General features: G+C 43.9%; 1 protein-coding gene across 2 annotated transcripts; it reads left to right on the top strand.

Annotated features, from left to right (window-relative positions):
* Positions 1-323: 323 nt before the first annotated feature.
* LOC143818329 (speedy protein 1-B-like) lies at positions 324-5,558 on the top strand. 2 transcript variants are annotated; one of them, XM_077299676.1, is made up of 6 exons: positions 324-1,404; positions 2,529-2,595; positions 2,828-2,922; positions 3,569-3,639; positions 3,822-3,990; positions 4,323-5,558. In XM_077299676.1, the coding sequence occupies exons 2-6, from the start codon at positions 2,583-2,585 to the stop codon at positions 4,473-4,475; spliced, it is 501 nt and encodes a 166-aa protein (XP_077155791.1). In that variant the 5' UTR covers positions 324-1,404; positions 2,529-2,582; the 3' UTR covers positions 4,476-5,558. The 2 variants fall into 2 exon arrangements, with proteins under 2 accessions (XP_077155791.1, XP_077155790.1); XM_077299675.1 differs by having other exon boundaries at positions 2,522-2,595.
* The last annotated feature ends 7,346 nt before the right edge of the window (positions 5,559-12,904 follow it).

The raw sequence follows: 12,904 nt of genomic DNA, 5'->3' as shown, positions 1-12,904 counted from the left end.
CAGTATTAATTCGAATTCCTTCATCTTGTTGGTGTGGTTTCTGGCATTTGTGTACATGCACTTTATTCCTACTTAATGTGTTGAACTGCACTAACATTTTCCCCCATGCCACCCCTAATGTCATTACTTATGCACAGGTCACTATCTACACCAGTGGTCCCCAACCTTTCTGACCTTGAGAGCTACATTCAGCTCTGCAAGAGGGTCGAGAGCCACATCCAGCTCCTGCTCCCCTCACAGTAGTAGCAACCAAAGGCCCCATTATGGGTATAATGATAACCAAAGCTTTTCCACACAAATCACCCTGAATCAATATACCAAGATCCAGGGATTCCCACCAAACCCCCATTCAGCATTCTTCCATCACTCCCAACACAATCACATTCAGCTTCAAGCACCTCCTCTGACCGGTAGTATCATCCTGTCTCCAGCGTACCATACTTAAATTATCTCTAAACCACCAAGACCAGTAGAAGTGTACCCAAATCTGCTCTTCTCTGCAGGGCCACTCACAAATTTCATCATTTTGAGATGTAGTCTTCATACCCGTTTACTAAATCTGGAGCTAATGCACAAAGCTGGCAGACAGTCACGAGCCACAATTCATGGGACCGCGAGCCACATGTGGCTCCTGAGCTACAGGTTGGGGACCCTTGCCATAGTCCATACAGTATAATGCAACCTATAGAATTGGAATTGTTTTATGTTTCCCTGTACACAATGTGGTGAAATGAATGGTGTAATTCAAAAGTACAACCTGTCTCCCCCCAAAAAAGCCCTCAAATGGCTATGTGGACAGAAAAATAAAAAAGTTGGAGTTTGTGAAAAGTGGAGGAAGAAACAAAAACGTAGAAATGAAAATTGACCTTGTCGTTAAGTGGGTTAAATAATGACTTTATAGAGAGCAAGAAAGCAGATGACAATTATTCTCTTACTCCATACACATTGGAAGATCTAGTGAACATATTACACATCACACTTCTCTCATCACATGACTTTGGTATCATCATTATTACATGGGGCTTTCACTGCTGCCATTTCCTAAACATCGGTTATTAAATGAAATAACATGAAAACTTCCCCAAGTAACACTAATTGGAATAAAGAGGAAAACTACAAAAAAGATATAAAGGTAATACACTGTATTTTCTTATAACATTACTAGAATGCGCTTTCTCTTTAAATTTAGCGCCGCATGCATCATGTGTATCAACCATCAACCAATAGAATCGCAGGATTTGAATTTAAAGAAAGAGAAAAACCGTCAGTTGGTGCCAGTCTGCGATAGCTCTAATAGAGATAAGACAGGCTCCTTATTGATTACGAGAAGCGACACTTTTTGGATTTGTACCTGGATCGTTACCTGCTGATTGGGAGACAACCGCCACCGGCCGCTCTACAGAGGTGAGAATCATTGTGTGATGAATAAACTGCCGATTTATATCATTCCAGATACTGACAGTTGGGATCTATACTGAAAGCAATCACATATACAAAAGCAAATGATTTCACCATAGATCCCAGATATAGATAATGGGGTGATTATGGATAAAATTTGGTGACTTTGAATAAATATTTAAAATGTGGATAATGATGTGTAATAATAATCTGAAAACACGGGGTCCCATATTTCTCCTAGAACTTCCCAGATACAATATTTAGAAGCGCATGGCCATTATTAGCCTGTGTATAATAGTTATATCATACATGTAGTGGAGATATGAAGACTATTGTACTGGATCATCAGTCACTATACAGGGAGGTAGCGGATATATGCAGAGGTTTATATGGCGGGTCACAGTGCAGTCAGTATAATGTAGATATGTGTAGTCTTATCATAGGACAGAAAATCAATCTGGTAGGCATAAATGATGGATAATATTTTTTGGTTTTTTGAAGCACTACTTCAGCGGGGTTTTTTACAGCACCGCGGCAGTGGTGCTTTTTATGTAATTCTCCTGGCCCCTGTCTCATACTCGCCTGTCGCCCCTTCATCCTTTTCCAGTGTTGCTCCTATCAGTCTTCGGTGAACTGTGACCGGCCATCAGCTCCAGTGTTTCATGGAGCGGCGCAGACGTCACTTTTCAATACCTCTCTATATGAGAGCCTCGTTCTAGCTCTCATAGACTTGTATTAAGCTCTTGTTACGTAACTTCTGACTTGCGGCCGGTCAGAAATTACGGGCACAAGATGGCACCAAGTATAAGAACGTGGGCAGGGGACATTTAAAGCACCACTCCAGCAGTACAAACAAAACAAAATGCTGGAGTGGTGCTTTAAGTAGAAAATAGGGTTTGTTTTGTTTACTAACTACAGCGCCACTTCTGTCAATGGGTCATGTTGGGTATTACAACTCAGCACCAGTCAAGTCAATAAAGCTGCAATACTGCAACCCATGTAATGCAGGCTGTGGTAGTTAGGTTTTGGGTTACACATTAGGTTCATAGTATTACCCCACTAGAGATCCTATAGACAGAGCCATGCTCTGCATATTCAGGTTTTTCCTTTTTCTGTATGTTAGTTTCCAGGAAGAAGAGTAAAGATGGCCATGAGGAAGCGGAAGAGAGAACTGATCACCCAGTATGAAGAGGAGTGGTAAGTAGATGGGGTTACATCACTGCAGTCATCACAATCCATACACTTACATCGGCAAATCATAGTGACCATACACATCACCACTACACATATTTATACCATTTACAGCACAAAACTAATGTCAGATCCCCATGAGGAGAACACCCATCAGGATGTAAGTGAATTATGTGTAGCCATAGTACGGCCATGTGCATGAGGCCTAATACTATATTATCTACCTCTTCTACCACAGTTCACTGTCTGCCACCCAGGAAGAAGCCAAGAGGAGGAAGACAGAAGATGACATCCCCCAGCCAGAAGAGCGGGCAGCTTTCGCCGCACTCCTTGGTAAGACTCATTGCACCTTCCAAGGTTTCCAGATATAAAGTATTAGATTATATGACATGTATTTTTATATTAATCTATTTTATGTGAATAGTGGTAGAGAAACATGTAGGGAAGTGTTCTCCCTCAGCCTCCTATAATTATACCTAGTATGATACAGCAGACAGGAGCGGTCACTATGTGGTGAACACTGTCGTGGCTTTGGTTTCACCTCAATAGTGATGGCATATCTTTAGGACAATTCTTCAGTATCTGATCAGTGGGTGTCGGGGGCCAAATCTCCAGCAATCTGATAATCATGTGTTATTGTGAGGATAATCCATCATTAATGAAATGCCCTAATTTAACATTAATAGTATTAAAAAGGTTTTCATTACAAAGTTCATAGCGAAATAATTATATTTTCTCAATTTTGTAGAAGAAGAATATATCAGATGCTTTCTAGCCAGGGACAGCTGTCTTAAGATTTCGGACAAGGTATTATTGTAGTGAAGGATAAGAAATCATCCAGATTAGAGAAGATCCATCATAGGGAAATAAAGGGCTTATTCTTATGTAATAGTGGCCAGATATTACCAAACAGAGGAATATACAGCTATATATGTTCTGTATTATATATACCCTCTAACTCTGCTTCTCATCCCTCTAGTATCTCCTCGCCATGGTCGTCACTTACTTCAGGAGAGCAGGACTGCGATCTTCAGAATATGGAACCTATATGTGAGTCTCTTTTATTATTACACATTTATGTCTATAAATAACTTTATTTTATTTTATTGTAAATCCAAAATATCTTTTCTACCACTCGGGTAAAAACATGATAATTGTATTTGTTGTTATTTGTCTGTATTTTCTTCTGAAGTGGATTCTAATTTATTTGGTTTCATATCTCTTCCAACCAGGTTTTTAGCCAACCAGTTTGAAGAAGACGTGCCATATCAAAAGGAGATCTACCGCTGGGCCCTCAGATGGACATGGATCATGAATAAGGACCGACTTCTACAATTCCGCAATGTTCTTCTCACCAGGATGGGATTTCGGGCTTGGGTGGATCGAGCCACCTGTGATCTGGTTAGCAATATAAACAGTAATAATATAAAGCTGATCTGTAACTAGATATCACAATATAAACAGCATGCATAAATAAATCCATTATACCTGATGGTGCTGTGGTACTTACTTTGAAAAAAAACATATCAAAATGGTCATGTAATCCTGATATTAGGGGGAGCATTTTATGAATGCAACCATAGCTGGACTCATGAAATGCTTGTTTTAATATCAAGCAAGAAAACTTCAAAAAGTACCAGCATCATCAGGTCTAAAATATATGCAAATTGGATTATGGTTAATAGTGATATATTCCCTTTAAAATCTGATTATAATCACTTATTTTATTCTAGATCATGGCACAAGACCCTGAACACTGGGCATGGAAGAGAAACAGGAATATCCATCACAGCTGGGCAATCCGTTGGTTCAGGAGGAACAATGCCCTACCCTGCTCTCTGTGTAACATCGTTCCATGCAAGAAGGAGGAAGGTGTGAATATGTAATGCCTGGAAACACCACTGCTGAACCCACAAGAAGAATGAGCTCCCTGGAAGAGGAACATAGCTGCTAGACCTGCAAAGAGAAGAACATCTAGACAACGTGACGGATGAAGAACTTCAGAAAGGAGAGAAGTATTCTCAATAGTCACACAGAAAATGCACATCACACTCTACACAGACAGCAAACACACAGACAGCGTCGGACTGGAGCACCTTGGGCCCACCAGAGAAAATCGTTCTTGGGGCCCACTATGTAGCTACATAGAAATAAATACGAGACTGACCACCGATTGTGTGGTAAAACGCGCTAATATCAGGGTATAATATAAAGTAGTACATGTCTTAATTATGTAGCAGGGATTGGGGTAGCCTCCATCATAGAATATAAAGTAGCCCCCTCATAAGGTATAATGCAGCCCCCCATAGAATATAATGTATCCTCCTCACAGAATATAATGTAGCCCTCATGAAGAATATAATGTAGCCCCTGATAGCAAATAATGGAGTCCCCAATAGAATATAATGTAGCCCCCCATAGAATATAATGCAACCAGCCTCAAAGTATAATGCAGCCCCCCATAGGGTATAATGTAGCCCCCTTAGAGTATAGTGCAACCCCCTCATAAGGTATAATGCAGGCCCCCCATAGGGAATATGGGGGGGAATTCTCTGCCGTATGATGTTGTAATGATTGGGATTGGATGCCTTTCTTGAAAAGTATAATGTTACAGGGTATATACACTAGATTCCTTGATAGGGCGTTGATCCAGGGAACTAGTCTGATTGCCGTATGTGGAGTCAGGAAGGAATTTGTTTCCCCAATGTGGAGCTTACTCGTTGCCACATGGGTTTTTTTTGCCTTCCTCTGGATCAACATATTAGGGCATGTTAGGTTAGGCTATGGGTTGAACTAGATGGACTTAAAGTCTTCCTTCAACCTTAATAACTATGTAACTATGTAAACCTCGCTTAGTATGCCCGGAGGAAGGGCAGTACAGCAGCCATGGTTTCCCTACAGGTTTCCACCACTGGGGTTTTTTCCTGACCTGAGTGTTGCTGTACGCTCTTTGTGAGTGATGGGAGGTAACCAGCACATATAAAGCATATAATAAACTTCACACTATTTAAACTTTCCATGATGTGTCTGAGTCTTTATTTTATACTTTTATGTGTGGACAGGACCGCCATCAGATCATTACTGCCCCTACTGTTGTGAGGGACTCGGTGAGAATAAGTAAAGAGGGGGGCCCGGACTCAGTCTGGACCCCCTCTTGTGCTTCTGCTCACTGGGCCCCAGGGTATAATAAAGTAGTGTGTGCTGACACGCCGCCATCGGCGGTGTACATCTCGGCGCAGGTAAGCTTCCTGAGCTGCATGAAACAGATGTGCAGCTCCAAGGAAGTCCCTACGCCTTTTCTGTGACATGCTGATGATGGTGTGTAAGTGATTACATCATCACACAAGCGCCGACAGTTATGGGCACCCCTCTCCATGACACCAGAAGTGGAGCTGCGCCTGCAGGGGAGCGTATGTGAGGTAAGTATGAAAAACTTTTTTTTTAAATAAAATTAATGAAATGGTCTTGGGGGGAGCAAATGATGATGAATTGAGGGTTTGGGACAGGGGACAGCAAATTAGGACTTGAGGTAGGGGGTGGAGAGAGCAAATAATGATGAATTAAGGGTGGAGAAGAGCAAATGATGATGAACTGAGGCCGGAGACAGGGAATGATAATGAACTGAGGGTGGGTGAAAGTTAATGATAATGAATTGAGGGTGGGGACAGCATGTGATTATGAATTGAGGGTTGGTGGTAGAGCAAATGATTGTGAATTAAGGGTGGGGGAGAGAAAATGATAATGAATTGAGGGTGGGGACAAACAATTATGAATCGGAGGTGGGGAGAGCAAGTGATGATGAATTGAGGGTGGGGACAGCAAATGATAATGAATTGAGGGTGGAGGGGAGCAAATCATAATGAATTGAAAGTCGGGGGAGAGGGTAGCAGGTAAACATAATAAATCGGGGGAGCAGGAGGAAGAGAGTGAGGGTGTTGAGGATGCAGGAGTGTGACTGGTATTGAATTGGGAGAAAGAGTACAGCTGCTAATTAATTTGTATATTTATTGGGGCACAGTGGTGGATTACAAGTATATTTGGAATGGTGGGTTGCATAATAGCCAATTATCTATTAATGGGGGGTGCACATCTGTATTCATCTGCATAGTGTAGAAGTTGGGGAATGTAGTCTGGAAGCGGTGCTCTAGGTAATTGTGTGTTATTTTATGAAAAGTCATATACGGCACTCATAAGACAATGAGAGAGGTGTACAAGTAGGGTATCAGGCCCAATTGTACTATCATCAAAAAACTTGGTACTCAAATGGAATAGTGCTGAAAATTAAAGTTCCTTTTATTTTGCATACATAATTTGTTGTACGTTTTCGGTCTGCACTCAGACCTTCATCAGAACTAGAGGGGATGCACAGAAAAGAAAATGGGTTTGTCATATAAGTCACTGAATTATAATAAGGTAAAAGAATAATGCAAACAAATCATAATAAACAATACTTTTATTATTGTAAGCAATATGTCCTGCAGTAATACTTGTGTATACTAATTGCCCCAGTACCCCTGGAGAGTGAATACCGTAATGTCCTGTGTGATAACTGGGGAGAGGGTCCAGTCGGTTATTCCAGCCAGTAATGCCAACAACACGCAGGACATCCCTGTATCCATTACAGCAAGAGGTAAGGTAAAACGGATACAGGAATGTCCTGCGTGGCGTGTTGGTGGCATTACTGAGTTTTTCTATACATGTCCTTCTGTCCATACCTTTGACTGCACATCAGATGTTATATTAACCTTATCCCCTCACTCTCCCAGGTATAATGTGACCACCCAGGGTCACCACTATCACATTGGATGTTCACACTTAAGAATTTAGAATCCCTGCACCCTTCTATGCACTACTGGCAGAATAACCGACAGGACTCTCTCCCCAATTCTCCTACAGGACATTCCTGTAACCTTTTTACCTTACCTCTTGCTGTAACCACAAGTTCAGCCTTCTTTTATTGCCTTTGTTTTGACTTCCCAGTTAAATGTTTTTTATCTTGTATTTTTTTGATTTATTACAGAATTATAATGTACTAGATGGTGGCCCGATGATTCTAACGCATCGGGTATCCTAGAATATTTATGTAGTTTATTTATTAAGTTTTCAGAATAATGCAATTTATACAAAGGATTCGGCCGGCCGCGACCAATGAGCGAAGCGTGGTTCAAATTCCACGCCAATTCGCGGGCAGACTGCGCCTGTTGCTGATTGTTCGCGGCCAGCCTGGCGTGACCAATCAGTGAAGCCAGGGCCTTCTCCAGGTTTTTGAGGGCCCCGGGCGAAAAAGTCTCAGTGGGCCCCCCTCTTTAACACGTATCACGATTCATGACGCACAGATACAGTAGAGAAATATAGCACAGCCAAGTATCATATAACACAGCCCATGTAGTATATAACACAGCCCACATAGTATATAGCACAGCCACATAGTATATAACACACCCCATGTAGTATATAACACAGCCCACATAGTATTTTGCCCAGCTACGTAGCATATAGCACAGCCCACGTAGTAAATAGCACAGACATGTAGTATATAGCCCAGCCACGTAGTATATTGCCCAGCCACATAGTATATTGCCCAGCCACGTAGTATATAGCACAAACACGTAGTATATAGCACAGACAAGCAGTATATAGCACAGACACGTAGCATATTGCCTAGCCACGTAGTATATTGCCCAGCCACATAGTATATTGCCCAGCCATGTAGTATATTGCCCAGACACGTATTATATAGCACAGACACATAGTATATTGCCCAGCCATGTAATATATTGCACAGCCACGTAATATATTGCACAGCCACGTAGTATATAGCACAGAGACGTAGTATATAACACAGTATGCAGTATAGAACCCAGGCCACGTAGTATAGAGCACAGCAATGTAGTATATTGCCCAGCCACATAATATATACCTCGGCCACGTAGTATATAGCACAGCCCACATAGTATATAGCACAGAAATGTAGTATAATAACATAGCCCACGTAATATATAGCAATGTGGGCACCATATCCCTGTTTAAAAAAGAATTAAAATAAAAAATAGTTATATACTCACCTTCCGTCGGCCCCCGGATCCAGCCCAGGCGATGCAAGAGAGCATTACAGTCTCGCGAGATGATGACGTAGCGGTCTCGCGAGACCGCAATGCATGGACCGGACCGTCGCGAGGAGCCGGAAAGGCCTGGGCTGGATCCGGGGGCCGACAGAAGGTGAGTATATAATGATTTTTTATTTTTTTATTATTTTTACCATTAGATCTTTTTACTATTGATGCTTCATAGGCAGCATCAATAGTAAAAAGTTGGTCACACAGGGTTAATAGTAGTGTTAATGGAGTGCGTTACACCGCGGCATAATGCGGTCCGTTAACGCTGCCATTAACCCTGTGTTAGCGCTGACTGGAGGAGAGTATGGAGCGGGCACTGACAGCAGGGGAGTAGGGAGCGGCCATTTTGCGGCCGCACTGTGCCCGTTGCTTATTGGTCGTGGTCCTTTGACAGCGACCAATCAGCCACTTGGGATTTTCGTGACAGACAGACAGATGGAAGTGACCCTTAGACAATTATATAGTAGATTCTCTCTCCAGTATTACTGCAGGACTTACCGTATATACTCGAGTATAAGCCGACGCGAGTATAAGCCGAGGCAGCTACTTTTGCCACGGAAAACTGGGTAAGGTTATTGACTCGAGTATAAGCCGGGTATACATTGTCCCCTCATCCCTGTCCTGCTATGCATGGCTCCCTCTTCCCTGTCCTAGTATGAATGCCTCTCCATCCTTGTCCCTGTCCGCATGCCCCCCCTGTCCCTGTCATTGTATGCATGCCTCCTCCATTCTCTCCCTGTATGCATGCCTCCTCCCTTCAGTCCCTGCATGCATGCCTCCCTCTTCCCTGTCCTGGTATGAATGCCTCCCCATCCCTGCCCCTGTCTGCATGCCTCCCTCATTCCTTCCCTGTATGCATGCCTCCCCCGTTCAGTCCATGTATGCATGCCTCCCTCTTCCCTGTCCTGGTATGAATGCCTCCCCATCCCTACCCCTGTCTGCATGCCTCCCTCATTCCTTCCCTGTATGCATGCCTCCCCCGTTCAGTCCATGTATGCATGCCTCCCTCTTCCCTGTCCTGGTATGAATGCCTCCCCATCCCTGCCCCTGTCTGCATGCATCCCTTATTCCTTCCCTGTATGCATGCCTCCCCCATTCAGTTCTTGTATGCATGCCTCCCTCTTCCCTGTCCTGGTATGAATGCCTCCCCGTCCCTGCCCCTGTCTGCATGCCTCCCCATTCCTTCCCTGTATGCATGCCTCTTCCATTCAGTCCCTGTATGCATACCCCCCCCCCCGTTTAGTCCCTGTATGCATGCCCCCCTCGTTCCTTCCCTGTATGCATGCCTTCCCTGTGCAGTCCCTGTATGCATGACTCCGCCTTCCCACTTCTTGTATGGATGTCTCCCCATTCCTTCCCTGTATGCATGCCTCCCTCATTCCTTCCCTGTATGCATGCCTCCCCCGTTCAGTCCCTGTATGCCTGCCTCCCTCTTCTCTGTCCTGGTATGAATGCTTCCCCGTCCCTGCCCCTGTCTGCATGCCTCCCCCGTTCCTTCCCGGAAAGCCTGCCTCCCCCGTTCAGTCCCTGTATGAATGCCTTCCCCGTTCAGTCTCTGTATGCATGCCTCCCCGTTCCTTCCCTGTATGCATGCCTCCCCCGTTTCTTCCCTGTATGCATGCCTCCCTCGTTCAGTCCCTGTATGCATGCTTCCGCCTTCCCTGTCCTGGTATGAATGCTTCCCCCATTCAGTCCCTATATGCATACCTCCCCCTTCCCTGTCTTGGTATGAATGTCTCCCCCGTTCAGTCCCTGTATGCATGGCTCCCCATTCCTTCCCTGTATGCACGCCTCCCCTTTCCCTGTCCTGGTATGAATGCCTCCCCCGTTCAGTCCCTGTATGTATGTCTCCCCTTTCCCTGTCCTGGTATGAATGCCTCCCCCTTCCCTGTCCCTGTATGCATGCCTCCCCTGTTCCTTACCTGTATGCATGCCTCCCCTGTGCAGACGTTGTATGCATACCTCCCCGTTCCTTCCCTGTATGCATGCTTTCCCCATTCAGTTCCTGTATGCATGCCTCCCCCTTCCCTGTCCTGGTATGAATGCCTCCCTGTTCAGTCCCTGTATGCATGCCTCCCCTTTCCTTCCCTGTATGCATGCCTCCCCATTCCTTCCCTGTATGCATGCCTCCCCGTTCAGTCCCTGTATGCATGCCTCCCCCTTCCCTGTCCTGGTATGAATGCCTCCCCCGTTCAGTCCCTGTATGCATGCCTCCCCCTTCCCTGTCCTTACTCTATGGCAATACACAGGCACTCTTCTTGAACGCTGGATTTCCTCCTGGAGGCAAGAGCCTACAGCTGCAACCTGTAACACTAAGGCCGGCGTCACAGTGGCGAGTTTTACGGACGTATGAGTGCAGAAAATACACCCGTAAAATACGCATAACACACAGCCCAATTATTCTCTATGGCCCAGCTCCTATCAGCCGTATTTTACGGATCCGTATTATACGGTCTTCTACGGCCGTACAAAATCGCAGCATGCTGCGTTTGTCACCGTATTGCGCAAAAAAATCACCAATGAAAGCATATGGGGGCGAGAAAAATACGGATTACACATGGACCAGCAGTGTGACTTGCGAGAAATACGCAGCGGTGTTCTATAGAAAAGCCGGTAATTCAATTGCCGGCTTTTCATTTCTCCTTCACAAACCCGACATGATATGAGACATGGTTTACATACAGTAAACTATCTCATATCCCTTTTTTATTTGCATATTCCACACTACTAATGTTAGTAGTGTGTATGTGCAAAATTTGGGCACTGTAGCTTGTAAAATAAAGGGTTAAATTGCAGAAAAAATTGGCGTGGGCTCCCGCGCAATTTTCTCCGCCAGAGTGCTAAAGCCAGTGACTGAGGGCAGATATTAATAGCCTAGAGAGGGTCCATGGTTATTGGCCCCCCTGGCTAAAAACATCTGCCCCCAGCCACCCGAGAAAAGGCACATCTGGAAGATGCGCCTATTCTGGCACTTGGCCACTCTCTTCCCATTCCCGTGTAGCAGTGGGATATGGGGTAATGAAGGGTTAATGTCACCTTGCTATTGTAAGGTGACATTAAGCCAGATTAATAATGGAGAGGCGTCAATTATGACACCTATCCATTACTAATCCAATAGTACGAAATGGTTAATAAAACACACACACATTATTACAAAGTCCTTTAATGAAATAAAGACACAGGTTGTTGTAATATTTTATTATTCTCTTAATCCAGCTGAAGACCCTCGTTCTGTAACAAAGGAAAAATAAAAAATCAACAATATCTCATACCTTCCGATGATCAGTCACTTCCCACGAAGTAAATCCATCTGAAGGGGTTAAATCATTTTACAGCCAGGAGCTGTGCTAAAGCACTGCTCGTGGTTGTAAAACCCCCGGGAATTAATGGATTGCAGGGGAATGACCTGTAGTTACCTTGAGTTGGGGTGAGGCGCCCTCTGCTGGATGTCCTCATGAACTGGAGCCTGGTAAAAGTTCCCACGCTCAAGTTCATATGAGGACATCCAGCAGGGGCGCATCACCGCAACTCAAGGTAACTACAGGTCTTTCCCCTGCAAAAATTAACCCCTTCACGCCACGGCCCTTTTTTGTTTTCGCTCCCATCCTTCCCAGAAACATAACTTTTTTATTGTTCCGTCAATATGGTCATGTGAGGGCTTATTTTTTGCGGGACGAGTTGTACTTTTGAACGGCACCATTGGATTTACTATTATCTTGTACTAGAAAACGGGAAAAGAATTCCAAGTGTGGTGAAATTGCAAAAAAAGTGCAATCCCACACTTGTTTTTTGTTTGGCTTTTTTGCTAGGTTCACTAAATGCTAAAACTGACCTGATATTATGATTTTCCATGTCATTACGAGTTCATAGACACCTAACATTTCTAGGTTATTTTTTATCTAAGTGGCGAAAAAAAATTCAAAACTTTGCTAAAAAAAAGCGCCATTTTCCAATACCCATAGTGTCTCCATTTTTCGTGATCTGGGGTCGGGTTAGGGCTTATTTTTTGCATGCTGAGCTGACGTTTTTAATGATACCACTTTTGTGGAGATACATTCTTTTGTTCGCCCGTTATTGCATTTAAATGCAATGTCGTTGCGACCGAAAAAACGTAATTGTGGCGTTTCTAATCTTTTTCTCGCTAAGCTGTTTAGCGATCAGGTTAATTCGTTTTTTATTGATAGATCAGGCGATTCTGA

Source organism: Ranitomeya variabilis, chromosome 3, assembly GCF_051348905.1.
Source record: "Ranitomeya variabilis isolate aRanVar5 chromosome 3, aRanVar5.hap1, whole genome shotgun sequence".
In the NCBI taxonomy this organism is placed as follows: domain Eukaryota; kingdom Metazoa; phylum Chordata; class Amphibia; order Anura; family Dendrobatidae; genus Ranitomeya; species Ranitomeya variabilis.
The sequence above is the reverse complement of the archived record's forward strand: the minus strand, read 5'-3'. Positions and strand labels throughout refer to the sequence as shown.